Below are 15,597 nucleotides of genomic sequence, written 5' to 3' on the forward strand. Positions count from 1 at the left end.
TGTGTGTGTGTGTGTATGCGATAAGGCAGAGGCAGAGCCAGAGCCAGAGCCAGTGCCAGAGCCAGAGCCAGAGCCAGGCGTAGAAGTGCTGTCAGTGTCTGAGTGTTAATCCTAAATAAATATTCATTCTGCCACATGCAAATGTATTGAAATTGCTTGCTTTCAATGAATTTTGCTCCAGCTTGAGAACTTTACGTCTCCATGCTCTGGCGTCGTTACGTTATTCGCAATCCAGCAGTTGTCGCGTTCGGCTGCAGATCGGAACTTAAATTTGGATCCTACACGCAAAGGCGAAGAAGTATGTGTGCATAAATAGTCTATTGTGGAATACTTAAAAAACTATACAAATAAAGGATATGTGAATACAAGTTATAATCTCTCTGAGATATCGGACTATAAATGGATTATATGCGACTAAGACAAGTGAATGAAATTATAATAAATTATCACTGCATTAACTGTGTCAAGGACAAGTCTTGCTAAATTATAAAAATATTATTTCATATATAGATATATATGAATTACTAAAATTGTAGAAGGATACAAGACTTTCATCCTTTAAGCTAAAAAACTCGGTATTTAAATAATTTTGAGATTAATAAAATGTGAAAGTGTGCACTATTCGAACTTTATAAAAGTGAACAATTCCCAAAAAATAAAACATTTTTATTATTTTGGATGACTCGTTCCCTTTGGACAATTGTGCTTTTCTATGAGATTCGGCATCAAAGAATATGTATCGATTTATAAGAATATTTTCAAAAGAATATTTGCCAGCACATGTCATTACGTCATTTTTAGTTTATATTTGATTTGATTTTTTTTTTTTTTTGGCATTTGCGTACTCATTTTAACAAAGTGTCTTTGGTGATAACCCCTTGTGGCAGATACTGAGAGGAGCAACGATCTACGCCTGAAGGAGAAAACGACAACTATTAAAAAATTATAAAAAAAAAATAATATGCGTATATATATACGCAGAATAATCAAGAAACTGTGTTGATAATACGATTCAATTTCAATTTACAGTTTGCTGGGTCTATTCTCTTCGAGCAGGCGTTTCCAATTGGATTCAAATTAGATTTATTGAAATGTTGCCCTTTCGATGGGGCCTGCTGCTTGGCATGGTGCTGCTCATAGCATACACAAATGGAGCGGCCATAGTAAGTGTCAAAATTGTTAATGAAACTTGATGAATTAAATTAAGTGTATGCTAGAGAGAGTGAGAGAGCACATTTAATAGAAATTATTCGTGAATGTAATAGTTCAATGCACATGAACTCGGCCCAAATAAAGTGAGATAAGAACCAAATGTTGGTAGACTTGTGACCAAGGTCAGTTTTAAAAAACAGAATGAGCTCAAACACCAACTAAACGATTACGATTTGGCTGACATTAGCATTGAACTTAATTATTCAATTTGATTATCAACAACAGGATCAATCATCTATGGATGATGATGCCGAGCTGACTCCCCTGACTGAATTAGAGCGAACCAAAAGAAGCGGCAGAGGCTAGTAAGAAGCCAAATAATGCAACACTCAATAAGAGATCTGTAAAACCAATATATATCACTTGCAGTGTCCGTGGACAAACACAGTCTCAGTACTTAAACTTTGGCAAGCCCGAACAGGATGGCAAGGCTGAGGCGGAGGCTAATGAGAGTGGTTCACGTTCAACTGTTTGTAAGACAGATATAGTAAACATATTGCTTATCCGCATATATCCCTAACCCGATAAATTCTGCAGCTGGTAGCCATGGCATGGGACAAGCCCAGAGTCAATTCTCTGGTGGAGATTGTAGCGGATGCTCCGGATATCATGCGGAATACCCAGGTTCTGTCGGCACAGCTTTGTATCCAAGTGGTCCTAGCGTCGATGGTGCCGCTTCTCTTGTTCCAGGTCGCATCGGCAGGCCTGATGCTATAATTAGTCTTCCAGGCTCTGGTGAGTTTTTAGGAAAATACAAATAAAAGACATTGAAGCAACATTAATGGCATTATCGTATAAGGCGAAGCTGGTGCTACGGCTGGAGGACAGCCAGGATCTGTTGCTGGTCAGCCTGGCTATGGAACACAGCCTGGAGGATATAATCAGTTTGGCATTGGTGGTGTACAGCCGGGTTACGGAACAGATGGGCAACCTGGAACTGGAACGGGACGGCCAGGTGCTCAGTCGGGAGCTACCGGACAGCCCGGTGTTCAACCTGGTGCAGGAGGTCAACTTGGCGCTCAGCCTGGAATAGGAGGCACTCAACCCGACTATGGAGGTGGTGGTCACCCTGGGTATCGTGGTTCGCAGCCCGGTTCTGGTGTTGGTAAGCCCACCGATGGAGTCAGAAGACAACCTGATGTTCAGCCCAAATCTGATGGCATTCAGCCTGGTTACGGAGCACAGCCTGGAAGCGGCGGTAGCCAGCCTGGGTACGTAACTCAGAATGGAGCAGGAGGACAGCCGGGAACTGACGCCAGTCAGCCCGGCTATGGTACCCAATCAGGAACAAGTGGACAGCCGGGTATCGGTGGCACTCAACCTGGATACGGAACTCAAACTGGATCAAGAGGACAGCCAGGAATAGGTCAGCTTGGCTATGGAACCCAACCAGGAATAGATGGACATGGGACAGGAGGACAACCCGGAACTGACGCTAGTCAGCCCGGCTATGGTACCCAACCAGGAACTACTGGACAGCCGGGAACCGGTGGCATTCAACCTGGATACGGTACTCAGCATGGACTGCCTGGCATTGGCGGTGGTCAGCCTGGATACGGTACACAGCCTGGCGTGGGGGTCCATCATGGAATTGGCGGCGGGCAACCTGGAATTAGCAGTGGTCAGCCAGGTTATATCTCTCAACCTGGAGCAGGGGGACATCCTGGAATCGGAGGTTCTCAGCCAGGATACGGCACTCAACCTGGAGTAGGAGCTTACCCTGGAATAGTCGGTGGACAGACTGGAACTGGTGGCGGTCAGCCAGGATACGGTGTTCAGCCTGGAGTAGGAGGCCAGCCAGGAATCGGAGGTGGTCAGCCTGGATACGGGTCCCAACCTGGAGCAGGAGGACAGCCAGGAATCGGAGGTGGTCAGCCTGGATACGGACCCCAACCTGGAGCAGGAGGACAGCCGGGAATAGGAGGTGGTCAGCCTGGATACGGATCTCAGCCAGCAATCGGAAGTGGTCAGCCTGGATACGGAGCACATCCTGAAGCAGGGAGAGTAATCGGAATTGGTGGCGGACAGCCTGGCTATGGAACTCAATCTGGAGCAGGTGGACAGCCCGGTTTGGGTGGTGATCAGCTTAGATACGGAACTCAGCCTGGAGCAGGACGACAGCCTAGCGGTGGTCAGCCTGGATACGGTACTCAGCCTGGATCTGGATCACATCCTGGAATAGGCGGTGGACAGCCTGGTTACAGTACTCAGCCTGGAGCTGGGTCACAACAACCTGGATTTGGTGGTATTCAGCCTGGAATTGGCGTTGGTCAGCCTGGCTATGGTGCCCAACCTGGAGCAGGGGGACAGCCAGGAATCGGAGGTGGTCAGCCTGGATACGGGTCCCAACCTGGAGCAGGAGGACAGCCAGGAATCGGAGGTGGTCAGCCTGGATACGGGTCCCAACCTGGAGCAGGAGGACAGTCAGGAATCGGAGGTGGTCAGCCTGGATACGGGTTCCAACCTGGAGCAGGAGGACAGCCAGGAATCGGAGGTGGTCAGCCCGGATACGGAACTCAACTGGTACCAGGAAGACAGGCTGGAGTTGGCGGGGATCAGCTTGGATACGGATCTTTGCCAGAAGCACGGCAATCAGGAATTACAGGTGGTCAGCCTGGATACGGATCTCAGCCAGCAATCGGAAGTGGTCAACCCGGATATGGAACTCAGCCTGGTGTTGGAGGACAAACCGGAACTGCCGGACAGCCTGGCTATGGTGCTCAACTGGGAGTTGGTGGACAGCCTGGAATTGGCGGTGGATACGGAACGCAACCTGGTGCAGGAGGACAGCCCGGTATTGGAGGTAGTCAGCCGGGCTATGGTACGCAACCAGGAATTGGGGGACAGCCTGGAATTGCCGGTGGATACGGAACTCAGCCTGGAGCAGGAGGACAACCTGGTATTGGAGGTAGTCAGCCAGGCTATGGTACGCAACCAGGAGTTGGGGGGCAGCCTGGATACGGAACGCAACCTGGTGCAGGAGGACAGCCGGGTATTGGAGGTACGCAACCAGGAATTGGGGGACAGCCTGGAATTGCCGGTGGATACGGAACTCAGCCTGGAGCTGGAGGACAGCCCGGTATTGGAGGTAGTCAGCCAGGCTATGGTACGCAACCAGGAGTTGGGGGGCAGCCTGGATACGGAACGCAACCTGGTGCAGGAGGACAGCCCGGTATTGGAGGTAGTCAGCCGGGCTATGGTACGCAACCAGGAATTGGGGGACAGCCTGGAATTGCCGGTGGATACGGAACTCAGCCTGGAGCAGGAGGACAACCTGGTATTGGAGGTAGTCAGCCAGGCTATGGTACGCAACCAGGAGTTGGGGGGCAGCCTGGATACGGAACGCAACCTGGTGCAGGAGGACAGCCCGGGATTGGAGGTACGCAAGCAGGAATTGGGGGACAGCCTGGAATCGCCGGTGGATACAGAACACAACCTGGCACAGGAGGACAGCCCGGCATTGGAGGTAGTCAGCCGGGCTATGGTACGCAACCGGGAATTGGGGGACAGCCTGGAGTTGCCGGTGGATACGGAACTCAGCCTGGAGCAGGAGGACAACCTGGTATTGGAGGTAGTCAGCCAGGCTATGGTACGCAACCAGGAGTTGGGGGGCAGCCTGGATACGGAACGCAACCTGGTGGAGGAGGACAGCCCGGTATTGGAGGTACGCAACCAGGAATTGGGGGACAGCCTGGAATCGCCAGTGGATACGGAACTCAGCCTGGAGCAGGAGGACAGCCCGGTATTGGAGGTAGTCAGCCGGGCTATGGTTCGCAATCAGGAGTTGGGGGGCAGCCTGGAATTTCCGGTGGATACAGAACTCAGCCGGGAGCAGGAGGACAGACAGGTGGTCAGGTTGGTTATGGAACCCAGCCTGGAGCTGCTGGAACGCATATTGGCTACGGAACTCAACCAGGTATAGGAGGACAGCCTGGAATAAGCGGAGGTCAGCTCGGAATTGGCAGTCAAATTGGTGGTCAGCCAGGAATAGTTACTACTCCGTCTGGAGTTGGTGGTGGGCAATTCGGCTACGGAACTCAACCTGGCATTGGAGCTCCATCTGGAGTTGGTGGAGGCCAAATTGGTGCTCCTGGACGTTATACAGATGCCGCAACTGGCTTAGGAGCGGTCACTGTACCTGGGGCTGCTGGCACAGGCGGTGTTGACGATGCCTTCTCGCAAGCTGAGTCCGCTATTGGCGACGGCCAAGCATCGGCTAGCGCCCAGGGCAAGAAGAATGGAGGTACTGCTAAGACGCAAGTATCTGGCGCCTACAGCAAGGGCAGCTCGTTCAGCGCCAGCGCAATGACCTCTGACGCAGATCGTACTGCGAGCGCACAAGTAACAGGCAATGAAGATGGTGCAATGAGTCAGTCTCAGGGCTCTGGCGGTCCTTCCCAATCCCAAGCTCAAGTCCAACTTAATGCTAAGGATGGCGGCACTAAGGCCTCTTCACAGAGCGGCGGTATCATACACCAGAGCCAGAGCGAGGTGCAGGCCAATGATAAAGGCGGCCTGGCTGATGCACAATCCAGCGGACCAGGTCAGACTTCATCGCAAGCACAAATCGGCTTCCGTCCTGGTCAGGACACTAGTTCAGCAGCTGCATCAGGTGGTGGACAAGCGTCGGCACAGTCAGGCAGTCACTCAGGACAGAGTCAGTCCCAGATACACGGCACATCCAGGTTAGCCCAAACGAGTTGCGCATTCGCTTAACTAAATTCATATATATCGCCGTACAGCTTTGGCGTCTCGTATCATGGTGCCGCACAATCTGCATCGGGAACGAAGGAACAAGTGGCCACGTATCGCGAACAGAACAGGGAGCTATTTAATACAATTAGTCAGTTCGGCAATACTGGAAACGCGTAAGTATCATATATATGACGTGAAGAAATAGCAAAGCAGGTCAAATATTTATTTCCAGTGTTACCGATCGGGTTGACGCCGTTTTTAGCGGCCCAGCAATTGCTTCCGAATCTGATATACCAGAGATTCAGTTGAAATCCTCAAAGACGAGCAAAGAGCTCAGTGACAAAGGTGAAAGCAATAAGCTGGGTCAACCACAGCCCACAATTACCGACGATGAGGAAGCAGAGGATGACGAGGAACCGTATGATGAATATGACGAGGAGGATTACTACAACGAAAAGCCAGTGAAACTCGAAGAAAGTCCCCCAACTGCTAGCCAGACCAAAAACCAGGAGCCCGGCGCAGCACCAGCACCTGTGGCTGAACCCATCACCTATAGGCAATCATCTCCCACTCAAAATCAGCAGGCCGTGGTAGCCAACCCGAACGCTGGCCAGTATCGAGTAGTGCAGAATCAAAACGGACGTGTTAATACATATCCCGTCCGCACCACCACCGAATCTGTGCCCAGTGGCTTCCGCGGCACGGTGAATGTGGAAAAGAAGTTCCACACAAAAGCACTGGAGCTGCACAGCACCAACAAGAAGGTGGACATCAGTGCCGAGGAGGACGATAGTAAGGTAGCTGACGAGGGCGCCCACAAGCCACGTGCACCAGACAGCTATGTGACAGTCACCAAGTCAGTGACTGGCAGCATGGACAATTCGAAGAACCCGCCACAGGAGAACAAAAACTTCCAGTCCACATACTATACGAAGTCGTCAACGTGCGGCTACTTTACCTTCTCCTGCAATATTGTCTACGGTGCGAATGGACGCAGTAAAATCTGTCGTCCCAAGGCGCCGTCTAACGGCAAGTGCTAAGGATGCCATCAGCAGTTGAATGGGGCTCAAATTGTAATCACATATAGCTAACCAATAACCTGTTTGTATTTGACGCACTTAAGCATTTAAGTTTTTGCTACTAATTTAAGAGTCTTACTGCCATTTTTTTACTTCGTACACCGATTGAAATTGTAATTAATATTTAATAATAACCAAGACACACTGCCGTGAAATGTTTGTCGAAAGACAAAAAGTGTACTGTATATATTAAGATTTCATATTAGGGAAAAATTAGTCGTAGTATTAATAGTCATTTGCCTATAATACTTAACCATCTGATACGCTTGTTTCTGCAATTTTGAGTATTAATGTTTGGTTCTTATGAACTTAAATTTTTAAATTAAGTTTGGCGGGATTATCATTTAGACGCGGTCCCATTGCAAGGAGGTATCGATATCATTAATTCGACAAAAATATCGACACTAAACATATTGACAGCCAGTTATGGTTAGTGGTATGACTGTTTGCTTCTTAAAAACTATCGTTTTGAAATTAAGCAGATATCGAACTATCGTGGCGAACATTTTGTGCGAGAGAAATATCGATACTAAAACACATGTGTGGCCTATCGGGCCGGCTTTTTGTTTTGTGTTGCCGAGCAACAAAATATTAAATTTTCATTCAATTTGTTGAATCCTTCCAAACAAATCGAAGCGACTGTCGACGAGAAATCTAAAATAACCAACTAAACCCCAGAAAGTCAATTTTAAAATCATAAATCATGGGCGAAACTGAGAAAATTGAGGTGCGCGACATAACACGCATCGAGCGCATTGGCGCCCATTCGCATATCCGCGGTCTTGGGCTGGATGATGTTCTGGAGGCACGTGCTGTATCCCAGGGCATGGTGGGTCAGAAGGATGCACGACGTGCCGCCGGAGTTGTAGTTCAAATGGTGCGCGAGGGAAAAATCGCCGGACGTTGTATTTTACTTGCAGGCGAGCCCAGTACCGGTAAGACAGCTATTGCAGTGGGCATGGCTCAGGCATTGGGCACAGAAACACCATTTACAAGCATGTCTGGATCGGAGATTTACTCGCTGGAGATGAGCAAAACGGAGGCGCTATCGCAAGCACTACGCAAAAGCATCGGTGTGCGTATCAAGGAAGAGACTGAGATTATAGAGGGCGAAGTGGTCGAAATTCAAATTGAACGCCCCGCAACGGGCACCGGGCAAAAGGTGGGCAAAGTCACACTTAAAACCACCGAAATGGAGACCAACTACGATCTGGGCAACAAAATCATCGAATGTTTCATGAAAGAGAAGATTCAGGCCGGCGACGTCATAACCATAGACAAAGCCTCCGGCAAAGTGAACAAGCTGGGCCGCAGCTTTACACGCGCTCGGGACTACGATGCCACTGGAGCACAGACACGTTTTGTGCAGTGTCCCGAGGGGGAGCTGCAGAAGCGCAAAGAAGTGGTGCACACAGTTACGCTCCACGAGATCGATGTGATCAACAGTCGCACTCATGGCTTTTTGGCCCTGTTTTCGGGCGATACTGGCGAAATCAAGCAGGAGGTGCGTGATCAGATCAATAACAAGGTACTGGAGTGGCGTGAGGAGGGCAAAGCCGAAATAAATCCAGGCGTCCTATTCATTGACGAAGTGCACATGCTGGACATAGAGTGCTTCTCATATCTCAATCGCGCCCTAGAGTCGGACATGGCACCAGTCGTAGTTATGGCCACCAATCGCGGAATAACTCGCATTCGCGGCACCAATTACCGCAGTCCGCATGGCATACCCATCGATCTGCTGGATCGCATGATCATCATACGCACCGTTCCATACACTGAAAAGGAGGTCAAGGAGATACTCAAGATACGCTGCGAAGAGGAGGACTGCATCATGCATCCCGACGCTCTCACCATTCTAACACGCATCGCCACCGATACAAGTCTCCGCTATGCCATACAATTGATAACCACGGCCAATTTAGTTTGTCGTCGTCGCAAGGCAACCGAAGTAAACACGGAGGACGTGAAAAAGGTTTACTCTCTATTTCTGGATGAGAATCGCTCGAGTAAAATACTAAAGGAGTACCAGGATGATTACATGTTTAGCGAGATCAGTGAGCATGAGGAGGAAGCCGCAGCTGTTGCTGGTGGAGGGGCCAAGCGCCGTTTAGACACCGGAGACGGCGATGCACAGGCCATGGAGCATTAGTTTGTGGTCGCCAGAAACTCGCACATTCTCTCATCATTTACTAAATAACAGAAATAAATATGTTTACAAAATGCACTGTATCTAAAACGTGGAATGTTACTTTTTATTATGGTTTACTTTTAGTTCATGAAATTAAATGTCCTAGCCATATCCTTAAGGACTTGGCCGAGGACAATAGAATTCATTAGCACTAGTTTAAAATGGTATATGTTTCCAAATTGAATCGGACACATCTGCCTACATATATATACATAGGCGTACTTCACTGTGTGGCGGTTTCTGCTATCGACACACATATATTAAATCTAAGCCTTATGTTTTGTCTACATATTTAAACAAATTTCGGAGAAACCAAATATTGTCATAAAAAAGCTAAATAATATGTAATTAAGGAGTGCTCCTTAAATATGTACTTGGGTCAGGAGCTCCTTATGAAAAAATGTTAATATAGACTGCTGATAAATTAACAGAGTGTTACACTGCGAGTGACTCAAGCGGACGAAAAAACCGGCGCACAGAAAATTAGCAAGCGATCAAATTTCGAGTGAGAACTATGCGACCAGCATACACACCCACACAAACACGTGTGTGCCGAGAGATGCGCCAGAGCCAGAGATAAGCAGTCACCTGTTTGTGTGGGTGTTCGCTGTCAATTATCTTCTTGCGCTCATGCACTCACGACTTTTTTGGTGCTGATCGCTGATTGGCCCATTCAATGTGAGCTTGCATTAAAGTTCTCGTGTGGTCATTTGCCTGCTCTATTTTCTGAGCGCCGGTTTTACGGACTTGAGCAATTTTATTCTGAGTTAGTGTGGTCCCATTAGTAGACATGGCATGTTGTCATGCTGCGGGTTACAGTCTATTAAAGCTATTAATATTTTAACACCGTCCTATTTACGAGTGCTCTCCCTTTTTGAACTTGGTAATTTCTTATAATTTAATATTTTTATGTAATACATATATAATACATAAAAATATTAAACATATATAAAAAGTGTATCCCAAATAAATTAGAATATGAAGGTGCGGCACAACAGATTTCACACAACAACCAGCAGTTAACAGCTTGGGACTCGGCATGCATTAATTTACAAATTAATACAGTGATCTAATTTGCTCGAGCGCAAGGGGACAAAAAATTCGGCGCAGAGAAAAAAAGCTAAACTTGCCTAGGCAGCAAAGTTCGTGTGATGTGTCGGATAAGAAGATAATACACTAGCACACATATACACATAAGTACGTGCATATTTTGCAATTCATTCTACATACATATGTATGTATGTGTGTGTTTTCATTCTTCTTCTGCTTGCTTTGAATGGCGTTCACTTTAGTTTATGGTTTGCTTTGCGCCGATTTTCCTTCTTTTTGCGCCCACGCAATAAATTCCGTTTTAGTAAGACGCCTGCAGTCGAATCAAGCTGTTTAAAACTATTATAACTGAAAAGTCTCAAGTGAATGCCATCCGTATGGTACATGCTTAAGACTCGTGCGGATTTGAATAAATAATTGACATTATTATGACAATCAAACTTGCTGATAAACGTGATTTGGTGCGGAACTAAAAGTGTAAAGTGTTACAATAATCGATTTGCAGAATCTGAATAATTTAGCGCATGGGGAGCCATTGTAAATTTACAAAAGTAGTTAATATTTCATTTCACAAAAAAGCTCGTGAGTTATAAGATCAAGACAAGCATGTATACACACAATTCTACATACATAGATATGTACATATGTATGTATGTATTTGTCAATTCCCTCTTTCTATTGCCTGTTGGGATGTGTGTTCGCTTTCATTTTAACTACTTATGCATGTTCGTTTTTGCTCTACGAATGAATTTATTTTGTGATCGTTTTCTTTTTTTTAATATGTTTTCTTTGTTAATTTGCAAGCAAACTCTGTGCAAGTTTAATCTAAGTACAAAATGTAATATTTCGTTTGTATGGACCAAACTGCTAATTAGCATTCCCAACTTCTCAATTACAATTTGACTTCTTTGGGTCACAATAAGCAACACACAGAATTGTGCAGAATTTTACAATAGACTGTTTAAAGCGATAAGCGCATGTCAGATGCATACCCACATACATACATACGCATTTCGGGATGCCTTCTGCCTGCACATACATATTTGTGTATGTCTTCTGCATGTGTCTGTATGTACCTATTTATAGATTGTGTGTGTGATTGTTCACACAAAACTAAGCTGCGCGAGACAAAAAGGGCACAATTACCGTTGTACATTTTCGGCGATTTCCTCTTCATGTTGTCTATTTATGCATGTGTGTGATTGCTTGAGCCGACTTTCGTCCACTTTGCTTCTGCGCATCAAAATTCTGTTTTAGTTTAATGCCAGCAGCCGAGTAAATCTCTTTGGACATAATATTAGTAAAAATTCTTGGGGTAATACCGTCTGTATTGCTAGCGGTATACGTGTTATTACTCATATTTTAAGGTACATAAATATCAAATATGAATTCAATAAGAGTTACAAATAGTTCAACGCCTATTATCATCCAAAGTCGAACTTCAATAACCGAAATGAAAGCCAGTTCGGTCCAAAATGAATTTTCATACATAAGTTGTGATCCTTTGCTTGCTCCAATTTCTGTGCGCCGAGAAAAATGTGGTTAGATGTATGTATAAGGCGAAATAAAAATAAAAATATGTATGTACATACGTATTTATATGAAAATCTTACAAAATACTTATTCATTTTCTTTTTTAATTTTTCAGCCAAAATCTTTCGAACTTGGTTGATGTTGGTTATTTCATGCCATGGATACACCTTTAACAAAATCGTATTCTAAATTGTGGCCATAATGACATTGGATGCATCAACGTTGTTGCCAAGCCGAGTCAACTCAAAGGGCTGTAGATTGGAAAGGCTTTCAGGAATCCTCAAATATGTTTGTATGTCTTTCCAAATGTCTTTCCAAATGTATATATAATGTTTAAATATTTACTTCTTAATTTAATTTAAATATTTGTATTAATGTGAAATTGACTACAGAATCTGGAATCTGGATGACCTTGGCTATTTCATACTAAGGATATTTCTTTAACTTAATCGTATGCTGATCAAAATCGTAATTTCAATGTTTATATCAAAGTTTTTGCGTATCAGGGTCAGTTATCTAATCGATTTAATAGAGTTGCCCGAATTCTAAAAGGTATATATTTATTTAACGAAAACTAATTAATATTTTTACCAAGCTTATGGACAGTAATATATTTAGTATCATCGGTAACTGAAAGTTAAAGTTGTTCCGAATCTGAATCTGATCTGAATTCAAAATATGTAGAGCTCTGTCGAGTTTAGAGGTCTTTAAGAAACCTTAAAGGTATTTAATCGATATGTTTATGTTTACAAAAACTAATACATTTTTCATTTTGTATTTTTCAGCCTAATCTGAGCACAAAAACTGTAACTGGAGTTAGAATTCTACGTTTTTGTTTGAACAAATATCTAGGAGAGCATCTATTAAATTAGCTGCATGTAATATAAAACCCTTTTAGAAAGGCCAGCTTATACTAAAAACACGTTCATATTGACTACTAAGTTCAACTCAGAGTGTTACACTGCGCGTGACTCAAGCAGACGAAAAAACCGGCGCACAGAAAATTAGCAAGCGATCAAATTTTGAGTGAGAACTATGCGACACATTGACCAGCATACACACCCACACAAACACGTGTATGCTCAGAGATGCGCCAGAGCCAGAGATAAGCAGTCACCTGTTTGTGTGGGTGTTCGCTGTCAATTATCTTCTTGCGCTCATGCACTCACGACTTTTTTGGTGCTGATCGCTGATTGGTCCATTTAATGTGAGCTTGCATTGAAGTTCTCGTGTGGTCATTTGCCTGCTCTATTTTCTGAGCGCCGATTTTATGGACCTGAGCAACTTTATTCTGAGTTAGTGGGCACTGTTAGTCAATAAGGCAAGGTTTTATGCCGCGAGTTAAGGTCAATTAATTGTACATTTATTTTAGAAAGGGCACGTAGCGTTCTGTTTATTTTAATTATTTACCGTTTTTGTCTCGCCTAAAATGAATTAATCTATAGGAGTATATAATGTTTAAATATTTACTTCTTAATTTAATTTAAATATTTGTATTAATGTGAAATTGACTACAGAATCTGGAATCTGGATGACCTTGGCTATTTCATACTAAGGATATTTCTTTAACTTAATCGTATGCTGATCAAAATCGTAATTTCAATGTTTATATCAAAGTTTTTGCGTATCAGGGTCAGTTATCTAATCGATTTAATAGAGTTGCCCGAATTCTAAAAGGTATATATTTATTTAACGAAAACTAATTAATATTTTTACCAAGCTTATGGACAGTAATATATTTAGTATCATCGGTAACTGAAAGTTAAAGTTGTTCCGAATCTGAATCTGATCTGAATTCAAAATATGTAGAGCTCTGTCGAGTTTAGAGGTCTTTAAGAAACCTTAAAGGTATTTAATCGATATGTTTATGTTTACAAAAACTAATACATTTTTCATTTTGTATTTTTCAGCCTAATCTGAGCACAAAAACTGTAACTGGAGTTAGAATTCTACGTTTTTGTTTGAACAAATATCTAGGAGAGCATCTATTAAATTAGCTGAATGTAATATAAAACCCTTTTAGAAAGGCCAGCTTATACTAAAAACACGTTCATATTGACTACTAAGTTCAACTCAGAGTGTTACACTGCGCGTGACTCAAGCGGACGAAAAAACCGGCGCACAGAAAATTAGCAAGCGATCAAATTTCGAGTGAGAACTATGCGACACATTGACCAGCATACACACCCACACAAACACGTGTATGCTCAGAGATGCGCTATAGCCAGAGATAAGCAGACACCTGTTTGTGTGGGTGTTCGCTGTCAATTATCTTCTTGCGCTCATGCACTCACGACTTTTTTGGTGCTGATCGCTGATTGGTCCATTTAATGTGAGCTTGCATTGAAGTTCTCGTGTGGTCATTTGCCTGCTCTATTTTCTGAGCGCCGGTTTTACGGGCTTGAGCAATTTTATTCTGAGTTAGTATGGCACTGTTAGTCAATATTATGCTTGCGAGCGATAGTCCGTTAAGCCTGTTATTTTGTTAGGAAGGGCAAGTACCATTATTAATATACCTTTCTGAACTCGTACAGATTAAAACTATTAATTGGCTTGGTAATATAAAATTTAATAATTTATAAATAGAAATCGGTGTACAGAAAATGTACACGTATTGTTTTGAGCTATTAGCAGCCTGCACTAGCAACCATATACACATACATATGTTTGGGTGTGTTTTCCCAATTGATATCTTATGATTGTGTGTGATTGCTTCTGCGTTATCTACCTTTAAATAGTGAGCACTATTAAAAAAAAAAACAAAAACGTTAATTTAATCTCTTGATTTTGAATTGGTTTGAATGCCAATTGTTAGTAGAGATCTGTACGAGTTAAAAAAGGTTTAACATTCCTAAGTCGTTTCAAGGCTTTCGAAGAGTTCATATCTGTGTTTCCAAAATCGGTCGTTATACAACAGATATAGTTTAAATAAATAAATATTTTATCTTGTATTTTCAGCCAAATCTGCGACACCAATGGACAACATACAATCAGCAACTGATAGCTCTTCATGGTACCTAGTTGACGTCTATATCCTTGGTTATTCCATATCATGGAAATAGTCCTAGCGAACCTAAAGGACCGAGTTTTAGCAAAATGCGCAAGACATGGTCCCAAAATATGTATGCTACTTTTTACAGGGGCCCCCATCAACAGCCCCGCCCCTGTATGGTTTCTAGTCGACTAGCATATCCTTGGTTAAACCGTACCATCGATATAGTCCTTGGAAACCTAAAGGATCAGATCCCTGCAAAATGTGCATTGAAATGATCCAAAAACATGTATGCTTTTTCTTTCAGGAGCCCTTTTTCATTAGCTGCAGCTGCAGCTGTTGTTTAACAGGCAGCTTACAGAGCTCATTTAACATAAACTCATAATTAACAGCACTCATTTTAATTGAGTTACATTTTTGCCCCTTAATGCTATGCAATGAAAATTTTTATTCAAACCACTCGGCGACCTTCTGGGCATTTCTGTTCGCCTGGTATTTGAGTGGAATTTTAGTGCAAATTTGGGCCGGCCGCGAGGGTGCCCCTTTTTGCTACGTCATTTTTCGGCCGCAAAAATATTGTACGTCAACCTTCTGGGCATTTCTGTTCGCCTGGTATTTTTGGGAAATTTTAGCTCAAATTTGGGATCCAGCCGGCGACGAGGGCGCCCCTTTTGGGTATGCAATGAAATTTTTTCGGCAGCTAAAAATATTTTTTGTCGTTTTGGAACGTCATATCTCCCCGCAGATTTTAGGAAAAATCTCGGCAGCCAGCGGCTGCCAACAAACGCCCCTTGCGGGTATGCAATGCATTTTTTCGTTTAATTTAAAATTGAACCAAAATGTCC

The 15,597-nt window shown here is 44.0% G+C and overlaps 2 protein-coding genes and 1 long non-coding RNA gene across 4 annotated transcripts; all 3 read left to right on the plus strand.

The window, feature by feature from the left end:
• The first annotated feature begins 151 nt into the window (after positions 1–151).
• Positions 152–7,173, plus strand: prc (pericardin). Of its 2 annotated transcripts, XM_070208578.1 has the most exons (9): positions 152–298; positions 1,030–1,163; positions 1,438–1,517; positions 1,582–1,685; positions 1,750–1,947; positions 2,012–4,060; positions 4,166–5,897; positions 5,955–6,080; positions 6,140–7,173. In XM_070208578.1, the coding sequence occupies exons 1-9, from the start codon at positions 202–204 to the stop codon at positions 6,945–6,947; spliced, it is 5,328 nt and encodes a 1,775-aa protein (XP_070064679.1). In that variant the 5' UTR covers positions 152–201; the 3' UTR covers positions 6,948–7,173. The 2 variants fall into 2 exon arrangements, with proteins under 2 accessions (XP_070064679.1, XP_002047493.2); XM_002047457.4 differs by having other exon boundaries at positions 2,012–5,897.
• Positions 7,174–7,521: 348 nt separating this feature from the next.
• On the plus strand, positions 7,522–9,225 carry rept (RuvB-like helicase 2 rept). Its single transcript, XM_002047458.4, has one exon. The coding sequence runs from the start codon at positions 7,690–7,692 to the stop codon at positions 9,136–9,138; it is 1,449 nt and encodes a 482-aa protein (XP_002047494.1). The 5' UTR covers positions 7,522–7,689; the 3' UTR covers positions 9,139–9,225.
• Positions 9,226–10,123: 898 nt separating this feature from the next.
• Positions 10,124–15,543, plus strand: LOC116650561 (uncharacterized). Its single transcript, XR_011416486.1, has 3 exons — positions 10,124–11,775; positions 11,876–12,052; positions 12,153–15,543. It is a non-coding gene; the product is annotated as an uncharacterized lncRNA (long non-coding RNA).
• Positions 15,544–15,597: the final 54 nt, after the last annotated feature.

Source organism: Drosophila virilis, chromosome 3, assembly GCF_030788295.1.
Source record: "Drosophila virilis strain 15010-1051.87 chromosome 3, Dvir_AGI_RSII-ME, whole genome shotgun sequence".
Lineage (NCBI taxonomy): Eukaryota > Metazoa > Arthropoda > Insecta > Diptera > Drosophilidae > Drosophila > Drosophila virilis.

What these genes read in the sequence shown, in the direction of transcription:
- prc (XM_002047457.4), top strand. Translation starts at nt 202, where the DNA reads ATGCTCTGGCGTCGTTACGTTATTCGCAATCCAGCAGTTGTCGCGTTC. An exon ending in AATTAGTCTTCCAGGCTCTG is followed by an intron (nt 1,948 to 2,011) that starts GTGAGTTTTTAG and finishes TTATCGTATAAG; the next exon opens with GCGAAGCTGGTGCTACGGCT. An exon ending in CAGATACACGGCACATCCAG is followed by an intron (nt 5,898 to 5,954) that starts GTTAGCCCAAAC and finishes ATCGCCGTACAG; the next exon opens with CTTTGGCGTCTCGTATCATG.
- rept (XM_002047458.4), top strand. Translation starts at nt 7,690, where the DNA reads ATGGGCGAAACTGAGAAAATTGAGGTGCGCGACATAACACGCATCGAG.